Source organism: Phyllostomus discolor, chromosome 6 (assembly GCF_004126475.2).
Source record: "Phyllostomus discolor isolate MPI-MPIP mPhyDis1 chromosome 6, mPhyDis1.pri.v3, whole genome shotgun sequence".
NCBI classification, from domain to species: Eukaryota; Metazoa; Chordata; class Mammalia; order Chiroptera; family Phyllostomidae; genus Phyllostomus; species Phyllostomus discolor.
In genome coordinates this window covers 111,663,348-111,676,717 of record NC_040908.2, presented here as the reverse complement: position 1 = coordinate 111,676,717, position 13,370 = coordinate 111,663,348, and the positions used below count along the sequence as shown (strand labels likewise).

The 13,370-nt window shown below is 35.1% G+C and overlaps 1 protein-coding gene across 23 annotated transcripts in view; it reads right to left on the bottom strand.

Annotated features, from left to right (window-relative positions):
- DLG2 (discs large MAGUK scaffold protein 2) overlaps positions 1 to 13,370 on the bottom strand; it is a 1,904,207-nt gene that overhangs the window by 634,669 nt on the left and 1,256,168 nt on the right. For all 23 annotated transcript variants that reach the window (XM_036030125.1, XM_036030122.1, XM_036030121.1 and 20 more), the window contains one exon: positions 1,607 to 1,657. In XM_036030125.1, coding sequence (XP_035886018.1) covers positions 1,607 to 1,657 — 51 coding nt within the window. The remainder of the gene's footprint in view (positions 1 to 1,606; positions 1,658 to 13,370) is intronic.

Below are 13,370 nucleotides of genomic sequence, written 5' to 3'. Positions count from 1 at the left end.
GAAGGGCTGGTCTCATGAGTTGGAGCTCTGTGCACACAGGGCCCTGTGTGTAGAAGGGGCCACGCTTGGTTTAAGGCTCTGCTGTTGCCATCTTTTAATTCTTACTGCATTTTAAACCACGGTCCCACATTTTCATTTTGTACTGTGCCCCACAAATTATATAGTCAGTTCTGGAGAGAAGATTAGTAATTTAGAAGGAAAAATGTGTTCTTTCTTCTCATTTGGGCTAATTTTCCACAAGCTTCACTTTTCTCCATTTAGCATGCCATGAAAGTTTTATCAGAGTTCATAATGGCACTTTTAAAGTGCCCATCTGTCAGACACTTAACTTTCAATGTAAATTTCCTTTTAAAACCACTCACACTTAATAAAAATTAGGCTGAGAATGATAAATTCCATGACTCAGGGAAGCAAAAAATCAAAAGAAAAAATAAATTTAAGTGTTGGTCTAGAGGGTAAATTCATACTTGAATAATAGCCTAAGAAATACACTTTAATTCTTAGTTCTTATTATAAATGTAATATATGTTTGTCATGGAGAGTTTAGGAAATAAATATAAGTAAAAAGATGAAACAGAAAAATCACCCCAAAATCCTCCACAAGAGTTAACCACTATTAACATTTTGGTGTATACACTTCTAGCCTTTTGTATATATTTATAAATGTATATTTTGCTTGTATACCTTTGTTTGTGCTTATTGGAATATATTTTAAATATCATTTTAAAACTTGATTTTTAACTTAATAACATAGCCTACTTACATCTCTATCCTTATAATTAAATATTTAGAAATACTATTACAATATAATTTAATATGACTTTCTAATATATGAACATATAATAATGTATTATTAAACACTTGTCTCTTTAATTCTTCACTATTATAATATATGTGCTGCTGAAGCAAGCATGATTCTTCACAATTATAAACGATACCAATATGAATATTCTTTGTGTATGTGTATGCTTCAATAAATACAATTTTGGGGTAAAAAATGGATGAACATTGTGTTAATGAGTTTGGTCACCTTTTTTTGTAGGTAGCCTTTGGGCTTTCTCTTACTGCTTTTGTGAAATATCCCTATGTACCAGGGTTGTGTTGCACAGAACTTCCCTAATCTGTCAAAGCCTTGGCAAGGCCCTAACAGCATATTTTCAGAGACCTGCAGAGCTGCTACATTTTTCTCTATAGGGATGCATTTAAAATCCATCACTCTTAAACTTAGAAATGTGTGGTAATATCAGTTATAAAGATAGTATTAATATCACATAAATGAAAATATTTTGTAATGTATTCTAAAGTGTATGGTAAAATATTAATAATGAAATCAATAGGAAAGAGTACTGCATTAGCTCACTGAACATTTGTCTTTCCCATTCAATTGTCCAAATCCTGGCAATGCAATCTATATACTGAATGTTCTGGTTATTTGCTCTGTTTGTCTCCATGCCTTCCACTGCAAGAATTATGTTAATATTCTCATTGTGAGTCCTGTTGGAAACTTCCAGGGTATAATAAACAATTGCACAATTTCACAAAAGCAACACTTTAGGATGTAAATGGAAAGCACAATTAGGGCTTTGGATTATTGGATGTTGCTTACCCTCTCCAAAGTAATTTCCTCAAACTCATATTCAATTTCTGTCCCATTGACCTGTAAATAGAAAAAAGAAAGAGAACAATTAAAGAAATATTGCAGTGAAGACAGCTTCATTTTAAGTAACATATGAGGGATAAGTTTTATTCTAGCTATAAATAAACAATACTGTCTTGATTTTTGTGATTGTATGTATTTATCCAAATACAACATAATCCAAGCTATTCTAAAATATATGAGTAAGACTCTACCAAAACAACAACAACAACAACAAAACTTATCGAATCCCTTAGAATTTTATATTTGTGGCCAAGAAAGAAGAAATAAACATTCAACCAGAACAGAATGAAGAAACAAGAATTCAAAAAAATTGAGGAGAGGCTTAGGAACCTCCAGGACAACTTTAAATGTTCCAATATCCAAATCATAGAGGTGCCAGAGGAGAAGAGGAAGAGCAAGAAATTGAAAACTTATTTGAGAAAATAATGGAGAACATCCCAAATCTGACAAAGGAAATAGACTTCCAGGAAGCTCAGAGAGTCCCAAAAAACTTGGACCCAAGGAAGCACACACCAAGGCACATTCTAATTAAGTTACCCAAGATTAAAGATAAGGAGAGAATCTTAAAAGCAGCAAGAGAAAAGGAGACATTTACCTACAAAGGAGTTATCTAAGACCACCAGCTGATTTCTCAAAAGAAACCTTGCAGGCAAGAAGGGGCTGGAAAGAGGTATTCAAAGTCATGAAAGGCAAGGACCTACATCCAAGACTACTCTATCCAGCAAAGCTATCATTTGGAATAGGAAGGCAGATAAAATGCTTCCAGATAAGGTCAAATTAAAGGAGTTCATCATCACCAAGCCCTTATTATATGAAATGTTAAAGGGACTTATCTGAGAAAAAGAAGATGATCAAAAATATGAACAGTAAAAGGACAACAAACTCACAACTATCAACAACTGAACCTAAAATAACAAAAACAAAAACAAACTAAGCACATAACTAGAACAGGAAGAGATTCACAGAAATGGAGATCACATAGAAGGTTATCAGCGGGGAGGAAGAGGGGCAGAATGGGGGAAAAGGTACAGGAAATACAAAGCACAATTGGTAGAGACAAAATAGACAGGGGCAGGTTAAGAATAGTATAGGGAATGGATAAGCCAAACAATTTATATGTACAACCCATGGACATGAACTAAGGGTGGGGGATAAAGGGGAGGAAAAAAGTGGGACAACTTTAGTAGCACAATCAATAAAATATATTTTTAAAAGAGAATTTTATATTTGGGGGAGAGAAAACAATACAAAATATGTACCATGAATTTACAAAGAATAAATCATTTAGCAGTGATGTTACAGTTAGAAGGGAAAAATTTCCTAATATATTTTAAAACTTTTATGAATGAACACTAAAATATGACCTTAAAAACAGTTTTAAGGGCAGCACACTGCATGCCATTTTTAATGTAAAATATCATTAAGAATGACCATGTCAGATAAGAAATGCCTTTTCTTTATGGCTCAAACTCAGGTATTCATCCCTATTATCCCCTTGTTGTATTTATTAACAAGCCCTGGACCATGTAACCATGCTCATGTACTTCAGTTGCAGTAGTAAAAGTGCAAAGTAGGAAATGGTTGAAATTGTTAGTGAGACCCTTTTTGACCATCCAACCAGCCCTTGAATTGATTTGAACTTGAAGAAAGAAATACATTTTAAATATAGCCAGGCAACATATAACATATGCCTTAGATTTCAACAGATGTGCATACAGAATATATAAAGAACTGCTTTAAAATAATCCAACAAATATTCAATTCATATTCTTATCTATCACTGAGTCCTTTTGAGCCAGGCAAAAGTTCTGAGCAAGAAAGAATCTCAAATTGCTGGTTTCTTTTTTGTTATGTGTCTCAGCAACATCAGTGGCACTTAGGAATCAGCAAGAGAGACTAATTTTTAACTACCATACTGTCATTTTTGTAGGGTTGTAACTTAAGTTGACTTCCCTCTCTTTAGAAGATTTTAAACATAGTTTTTGCAGATTGAGAGTTCTATGGAAGCAAGGAATAGATGGCCTCATAGACAGCCTGGTGAGAAAGAATTGATGAAGAAAAAAAAGTGAATGAACTAAGCACTTCTCTTCCACAGGGAATGGGGATGTAATAACATCAACTGAAGGTGTAATTATAACTATAATCAGCAAATACAAAGAATAGATTTCATTTATGTGTGTCCACCAACCACTTAGAGCATGTTTTTGATTTTCTAATTACATGAGCTAATTGGTAAATCGCATTTTATTGTGTTACTACATTATCAAACAGCCTTAAACCAAATTTGATTTTCTGGGCTTCAGCAATTTAATGACTCAGAGAAGAGGATTTGATGAGGTTAGAAAACATTAGCAGCTTTATGGAGTTTTTGTTCTTCACATGTAAAAATATAAAACAAAATTCAAATCACCTGTATGTGTGTGTTTTCATATTAATTTTTTCTGTTTTTATAACTGTGTTGAATTAATAGAGGAAGGGCAGAAAGAGAAAGCTGAATTAATGTGATATGTTTTAATTCTCTCAGCAGGGCTCCCAGAAGCTTTTCTTTGCTTCACTGCTTCCCTAGAGTGAAGACCTTCACATTATTGAAGTGCAGCAAATGGAGAAGACAAAAAAACTTCAAAGAGAAGAAAACAAGCTTCTGATAATAAAATCTAAAGGCTCAGGGTGAAAGAAATTCTGTTAGGTAGTACTTAAAAGACAAATAAAATTTAGGGGCACGTGTTGCCCAGTTGTGGTCTACAAAAATCTGTTTCACATGTGCCACTATGATAATACATGCTGATTTTTAGATGCTAGAACCAGTATAGATACACACCCAAATTAGTATTTGAAAGTTCCCTGGTCAATTCAATGAACTATTGCAGGCTTATATTTACTTCGTGGGTTTTTTAGTTTTCCACCTAAGGAGGTAACATCATTTGCCTAATTCAATAGTATCCAGGATGTCTTCATATGAAGGGACAGTACCATCTGTGTTTGGATGTAACCATGCTTTTAAAAGAGAGCACCCAATGACTACAGCATAATTTAGTAAAATTAAAACACGTGAAAGGTTTTTAGCATATATGAAGCAATATTTCAACCTTTAACTGAGAAATTTAAATCATGGTATCACAAGAGCCATTGTGGGAGTTTAGAAAACACATTTAAGAGGTCTCTCATCACTAGGAGCACGTGATCTATGTTCTGCCCAAGGACCCCTAAAGACAAGGAAACCTGCAACCTTCCTTAGCAAAAGTCTTAGAGGAAAGGATATGATAGAAAGAAGAACTAAGAATACTTCCATTTAAGTCATTCATAAAAATTTAGTGACTTTTCAAATGATTATACCGATGCAATATTCTTTAAATATTTTTTCACATTTTTTTAGAGGAGTAGTTGCTTATTAAGTGGTAAAGAGCCAAGAAGTATGAACAACAATTCCTTCCTCACCATAATTTTGTGTATTCTCAATGAAACAAAAAAGAATACTTCCATCATTTTCTGGCGGTTCCACAGATGATTTATTGTGTGAACTTGCTTGGTGGTCTCACTCTACCCACCATCAGTTTATCAATTTATGTTTTTTTTTTTTCACAAAGTTCTCTTCCTAAAAAAGAGTTTTACCAAATAATTTTTTTGCTCTTCCTGGCCAGTAATATTTCCCCTGCTATGTAAGTGCCCCAGGAATGTTCGCTGCTCCTGAGAGCTGGGGCCCGGCTAGCTGTGTGGGGAGGGTTTCTGTTATTCCATCTCTGTCTCCAGCCATCACTTACAGCCTCCTCTCCACCTTGTGACTACAAGAGGGGCGGGGCTGGCAGTTCTATAGACATGGAGGGCCAATAAAGTGGATGGAATTTCCCAGTTTGAAAAATCTGTTTTCCTTCAAATACATGCTTTTTCTGAACCTAATGGTTCTGTGGAGACAGCTGGTAGGTTTCTATGGTGGCCAGAAAAATCAAATTAATGCTGCACATTGTCCTGTACTGTTCTGGGCACGTAGCCTTCCTGGCATCACAGGGAAGTGAAGACAAGAGAGTGATGCACTCAAATTCAAGCTTGGTATTTAAAGTTTAAATTCCTTAACTCTGAATGCTTTACATGTTTCCCCCCTCTGACAGCCATTAGTTAATTTCACCGTCCTTCCATTTTCTTCAGTCCCATAGTAGCCTGCTGCCTGAATGATAACACAATTTCATTCTGTGATGCATTCCTATCTCCAAAGAGATTTTTCATGAATAACACATGCAAATTATTCTATATTTTAGTGTTCTTTAATTGAAGTCTTAAGTAATGATTTCTCTAAATTGTTTTCATTCTTTGCCACATTTGTAATTTTATTAAACCTAACAGCATGTTAAAATCTGAGATGAATGAATTTTATACATTCCCATAACACACATATTATAAGAAGTGCTAAAACAGGAATATCAAAGCTTCTTAAGACTAAATGCAATTCTACTCAATGAACAATTATTGAGCATACATAGTGTGTATGCTCAATACACATTGAGAAAATTAAGATTTCAAGATATGACCCCCATTCTTAAGAAACATACAATTTTCAAAGTGTACTGAATATATATAGGCTTTATATAGGCCGAAATATATTAAGGCTTCATAGAAGTGTGATATCTAATATACAAAACAGAGAGGTGGACTAAAGCCCCACTGTTACCATATGCCAGATCTATACAGATTTATTTGCTATTTGTTGTATAAGTAAGTCCTTACTTAAAGTCTTTGAGAAATTCTGTGACTTTAAGCAAAACAATATAATACAACAAAACCAATTTTACCATAGACTAACTGGTATAACAAAAGTTGATACCATCTCATCAATGTCATAACGAAATGATGTTGAATGAAACAACCTTATTTGAGGATCTTTTGTATATAGATTAGATTCTTTAGTAACATAGTACATGATAAATAATGTACTAATTTTGTCCTTTATTATAAGTAATTTTGATACGGTAAATTCTACTTGTCTCTGAATCTGTTGTGGGTACTTAGGCTGTAGCATCTTTGCCACAGACATCTTTGCTGAAAACATTTTCATGGCATAATTAATTGGCCATAAGGCAGTGTCACCATTAAAAAAGATAAAATAACTGGTTGAGAGTTTGGGGTGTTTTTTGTTGGGTTGGTTTCATTTTTCCACTTAGAAATCATGAACCAGATGTGGTAGATTTAATGTATTGAAGCTAGTTGTCAGTTTGGTTACATTCCATTGAAGGAGCTCTTGCAGCTACTCCCATGTTTATGTATGTGAATCTTAGCCCACTCTTCCAATGGTCTGTACAGTGACAAGAAGGTAGGTGGCGGTGGTCTTGAAACAGTCATCATTTCTTCTAAATGACAATGATTTGTCCCAAGAATTGGTCTCTTATTTTGAAACACACCAGTTTGGGAGAAGAAAGAGAGGTCTAAGGCCCTCTTTGAGGGTGCAGATTTGGTTGAATCCACATTTTCCACAACACAAGAAAAGTGCTTAGGTATAATACACAAAATAAAATCAGTTATTTGAGCAGTTTTGCTATGAATCTACACACATTTTCATTACAGTCTCTTTAATTTTGTTATTCATTTTTTTCATGTTTCATTTAGTCTTTCTTAATATCCCTCTTTTATTTGTTATGATTTTACCCTTTTTTTTTACAGCAAAATTGCCTTATAGCCAATTAGTTAAGTGGCAAAAATGCTTGCAGTAAAAATGTCCACAGCAAAGATGCTTTGGCAAAAATACTGGACACACTCTGAGTGCCACAGTTTTAGTAAACTATAAAGCTACTGTTGGACTTTGGGAGGAATGCGATGATCGTTGAGACTAGGGGATCTGGTTTCCATGGCCTCTTGATACTCCTAGAGCAAGACAGGGCCCATGTCACTCTGCCTCATCTATGGCAGTGGCAATTAACACAGTGTTTGGCACTCACATGGACAGAGATTACGTGAATGAGAAAATAGAAAAATCAATGAATCAATCAATAAATAAGGTTTGTTGAATTGGTAAAACCTGATGCTCTCAAAGGAGACTCTGCTTGCTAGTTGGTGATGCAGTTACAACAGGCTCTAGGCCTTCCAGCACTTCCAGCTTAGATATCTTCACCTCTGAGATCAAATCAGCTCTTCTCAAGGAGCCCTTGCAGCACAGAGCCACAGCCATCATCAAACTGACCAGCGACTCTACACACACAAATGCATGCAGGCAGGTTTGCATTCCTCTTATTTAGTATCCTGTCATTATTTAGTTTTCTCTTCTATTGGAGGACCTGTTTACAATAAACATGTCATGATATTTTAAGCTCTTTATACGTAAGTCTCCTCTGTGTGCTCTTCTATGCTCACTGGTAAAAACGTAGGATAAAAAGAAGAAGACACATGTTAGTCCCAATGTTTATGAGATGTGTGAAGGCAGTTAATTTTCTTAGCCTCTCAAAACCCTCCTTAATTCTCATGTGTAGAATGCTATCAACAAGTACTTCTCCCATATAGTCATTGTGAGGATTAAGTTAGGTAAATTATGTGAAATATTTAGCATACATCTTAATTGATAAAGATCATGTGGGAAAGAATAAATGAGATTACACATTATTAACTGCCTGGCATATAGTATGTCTTTAACATTGAGAGAAATTCTAATTAGTTCTGGATTACCAATCTACAAGTGCCACAAGATTTATTTGATCAAATATCAAATGCTTGCTAATTTTCTCAACAATATAAAATACCACTTAAGCAAACCAACTTTCTTCTGTAAAATCTACTAAAAATCTTTGTTTAGCCCAAACACTTCTTTCCTGAATCCATCCAAAATGTACTGACTTATAGATAGGTATCATCTTAGCTTTTTCTCCAAAATCAGGTTAGTGTGGCCCTCACTCAGAATATCACCTCAACTGGGCTTTCTCCCAGTGTTCTGTCCACTCACTTGTACATTTTTTTTAAACATTCTCTCCCTCAGTCTTGTTCATTATGTTGCTCTGCTATTGACATTCAGTTCTTTAAAACTGCTCTGGTTGCATTCCTTACATTACCATTTCCTGAGGACAAAGATTGTATAACACTCATTTTTGCTCCACTGTAGCTTCTGGTACTATGCTCATTCATAGTAGGTCTCCAGAAGAATTATTAGAAACAAGTCACCTGAGAACTTCACAAATTGAATTGTCATTAAACTATTTTCCATTTTCAAGTTAGTTAGCCCTTAACCACTGCTGTGTTTTCCTATGAAATAATGCTTGAATTAAACCCTCCAACCCAGAAATTGTTTTATATCCATGCATTGGAAATTCCTAATTTAAATAATGAATTAAAATATTAATCTAATACTTATTGAGTACCTACCATGTGGAGATAGAATGATAAGTCCTGGAAATACAGAGATGAATGAGATGTAGCTCTTGCCCTCAAAGACTCAGTCTAGCAGAGAGAGACAAATTAATGGAAATAAGCAACAAAGAGATATGGGTGCTGTGATAGACCCCTGTAGACTATAGTAGCTGCGGAGGTGACACAGAGAAGGGAACAGGTGGTTTCACCTAGAGAGTCAGGAAAGGCTTCATGGAGAAGGTGGTGTAAAGTGAATGTTTTCATGGGCAAGGGTTCATCAGAATGAGTTGAAAAGAGACAGGCCTACCCAAGGCATAGGGAACAGCATTAACTACTTCTTCAGAGTGCTCTGCTGAAGAGACTCCTGGACTTAGAGTCAGAAGATCTGTATTACAGTCTTAATTCTGTGGTTTAACATACTGGTAACCTGGGGCAGAGCATGGTGCTTCAATTTTTTTATGTAGACAGATGATTTCTGAGGTCCCTTCCAGCTCTGACCTTCTAGAATCAGGATTTTTCTTCCCATATATTATTTTAATCATATTTACTTCATCATTTTAGTCAAGGTGCACCTGCTCAAATTTTATTATGGATTTTTCTATTACCCTCTATTCCAAAGATCTCATTCAGCAACCTATAATCCTACCAACTGGAAACTCTCTACAGTCCATGAATGTCTGCCATGCTTCTTCTTAACCTATAAAATCACCCCCATCAGGGAGGAAACTAAAGAACAGTATCACCCACTCTCCTTGGCTCCACTCAAGGATATCACTGGTAGTGCCATCTCCATGTCTACTCCTCAAAAATCTAGAGGCTTCTGGGGAAATAAAAATTATCTCTTTCCTCTTTTAATGAACATGAATGAGGGACCCATGGATGGAGCCAAGGGGGGGTGGGGTTGAGGGTAGGAGGTGGGCATGGGTAGGGCAGGGGAAAGTGGTAGTGGGAAAATGAAGCCAACTGTATTTGAATATCAATAAAAAAAGTTAAAAAATAAAGGCATATTTGAATAATCCCAAATAAGGTGAGTATAATCAGTTGGGAAAAAAAAAGAAAATGAAAAGATAAGGGAGTTTGCTCTACTATAATGCAAAGGAAGGAACAACTGGAAAAGGCTAATGTTCATCACTTCCATCTTTTCATCACATTTAACTTTGAAGGTCTCTGCTAAGTGGAAGAAAAACAATCAAGCACTGAAAAAAACTGAAGTCAACCCACCAGCATGGCAGCTCTAATCAGGATGAGAACATCAGTAGGCAAAGGCTGGAGGCTTGCAGCACACCACTAAGCTGCACATCACTTTCTGTTACTAACTCAGGACCCTTCTCCTGGATGATCTTCACTGCCTAACACTGTGCCTTTCATATTAAGATGAATTATCATACAAAAATGAAAAGCTTAGTTTCTGGAATCCAAAGGGCCTAAATTCCAATACCAGTTCTGTCATAAGCTTTCAGAATTCATTTTTTTAAATATATTATACACATTTGTCTAAGTGTCAATATTGTTCATTTAAACACTTAGAAGTAAGCAAAAGATGTTCTGTTTAAGCTTTGTAAAGCACCTATTTTAATGTAAGGTATACATCTGGTTATTTTTTATAATGAGACTGGTTTAAAGTATGCAGTTTTACAAGGAGGTAATCATAGTATTTCTTACTTTTAATAAACACAAATTATAAAAATAATTATTGATGCCTCAGTTAAGATTCTAAATTTTGTGAGAGCACTATTCCTATTATTCCTAAATGTGTCATATAAGTAAACCCTGGTTTTAAGTTACAACTTCTAATCTTAATTAAACAAACTTCTGAGCTCAGTGAGTTGCTAAATCATAATTCCCACCAAATAGAAAAAAATCACTATTCTATCATGTTCTTTTCTTAAGGAATTTTTTTGCCTTTGTTATTTTTTCTGTCTTTGTTATTAAGACTTTATAATACATAGAACTTTAGGTCTAGAAAAGTGATCAGAGATGGTAATTACTAAGTGTGCTTTTTTATTTAATTATAAATCATTTTTTTAAATTAAGTAGAGTTTTACCTGTGAAATCTGATTTTATTTCTGTTAAGAGAAATCAAGGAAAATGGCTTAAAGTTCTTACATGTATAAAAATAAAGTAATTTTATATATGCAAAGTTATCTTGATTAAAGGCTTCGTAATGAAAAAAAATATGTCACTTAAATTCAGAACTGGGTTTGCCTCTGATTTGGAAATGGCTCATTTCTTCCCAGCTTTGCTCCCTTGCTTTGTGCCATATGCTGGATGGTGTAATAACAGGTGGCTTAATTGCCTTCACTTGGCTCCAGCCTGAGGCAGGATGCTTTGTTCTTTGGATTTTTTAATACTCCATAAGTTTAAACATGCTCTTTGAAAGAAGAAAATGGTGCTAAGAACACAATCAATTAATGGTTGTAAAGGCATCATAATATACGAGGTTTTTGTCCCATCAAACCCTTCTCTCACCTCTCCACTTTCATATGCAAACCACTGTGGCAAATGTAAGCAAGTGTAAGCAAGTGTCCAGGAGAATCAAGAACTCAAATCACATGGCTAAAAGGTGAGAAACAACAAAAGCAAAAAACTAAACTAATGCTTTACTATAATATGTAACTTTACAAATATGATGACATATGCAGAGAGCCAAGAGTATTTTCTCTTTCACTTGGGTATAATAGGACTATAGTATTGGCAGAATATCAATTTTATTTATTTATTCACCCTCAATGTCTCTCCTCAAACCCCTGCAGTCTTGCTTGTGCTCCACCACCTTAAAAAAGCTCTTAAGATCAACAAAAAACTTTTCTACATTTGAATACAATGATCTTCCCTTTGATTCTTTCTGGTTTTCATGCAGCATTGGACACTCTGCAGTGACTACCACCTGCAACTTCCTTTTCCTCTGTATCATGGTTGATATCTTTGCTCATCTCCTTCCTTTTACTTTGTCCACAGAACTTATGGCCAGTGTTTTCCTCTTGCCACATATGAATATTCTGCAAGATCTGCCCCTATTGGTATGCAATCTTTAGCTCAATTTTCATCTTATCCAACTTTTATTTTCTAAGAAAATGTCCTAGTATCATGTCAGTCTCGATAAGTCTAAAACAGAACTAATCATCTTGTCTAATTAAAACCATCACTTCCTCTAGCCCACTCTATATGTCTATTAAGGAAATCTTATTTTTCATCTACATCCTTTACACTTGTTATCAATACCCAACATCTTATTTCAAGTCTTTATTATTACTTCCTTAAGACCATTGATATAATTTATTTAAATATTCCTGCCTTAATCACATTTCAACATCAGTCTATTCTTTATATTTTTTCAGATTTGTCTTTCTAAAAAGCAGTATTTTCATCATATAATTTTGCTCCCAAGTAGCTTTAACTTTTCTTTATCCCTAAAGAACATTCCAAATCATTCACCAGCTCTGCTTTCTAGCTACTGACCTCATTTCTTATCTTCTAAGGTGTTTTCTAGCCAAGTAATTGTGTTGAATTTATACAAAGAACTTCCTTTCTATGGTATTTTTAAAAAGGTTTCATGTATTTATTTTTAGACAGAGGGTAAGGAAGGGAGAAAGAAAGGGAGAGAAACATCAGTGTGTGGCTTCCTCTTGTGTGTCCCCAACTGGGGACCTGGCCCACAACCCAGGCATGTGCCTTGACTGGGAATTGAACAAGCAACCCTTTGGTTCATGGGCTTGCACTCAATCCACTGAGCCACACTAGTCAGGGCTCTTTGGTATCTTTATTAATGTCACATCTTCTACCCTAAATGTCTTTATTTAATCTATACTTATTAAAATCCCAATTACTTTAGAAAAAAAAACATTTTGGAATGCCTAGAATGTCCTTGGTACTAAGTTAGGTCCTAAAATGCAGTAGTAAACAAAACAAAGACCCACCCTCATGGAGCTAGATTCTATTTGGGGAAGTGGGAAGCTTCCATTTCTGCCTGCCAAAGGTGTCTCTTTCATAAAGTCAAAAGTTTTTTTCTGGTCAACCCCTTGAAAAATCATCCCTCCATTGTCTATAATTCTCCCCCAAAACCTACTAACAATGATTATTACTATTACTGCTTTTTTGTGAAGCATCTACTACATGCTAGGTGCTGTCATAAATAGATCTAATAATTACACTAATCCTGAGAGCTAGACATTTCAACATTAATTTCACTATTGAGGGAGCCAAGTTTCTAAATTAAACAAATTATCCAAGGCTACACAGCCACAACCAACATGAAACTGGACTATCTTGTTCATCCTGCTCATCACTTACTGATGGGAAGTATGTGCTCAATACAAATTTGTTGAACAGGGTTAAAGAATGAGCACCAGTAAGGTGGGTGAAAGAAATGGGAGTACTCAGTGTTTTAATTAAG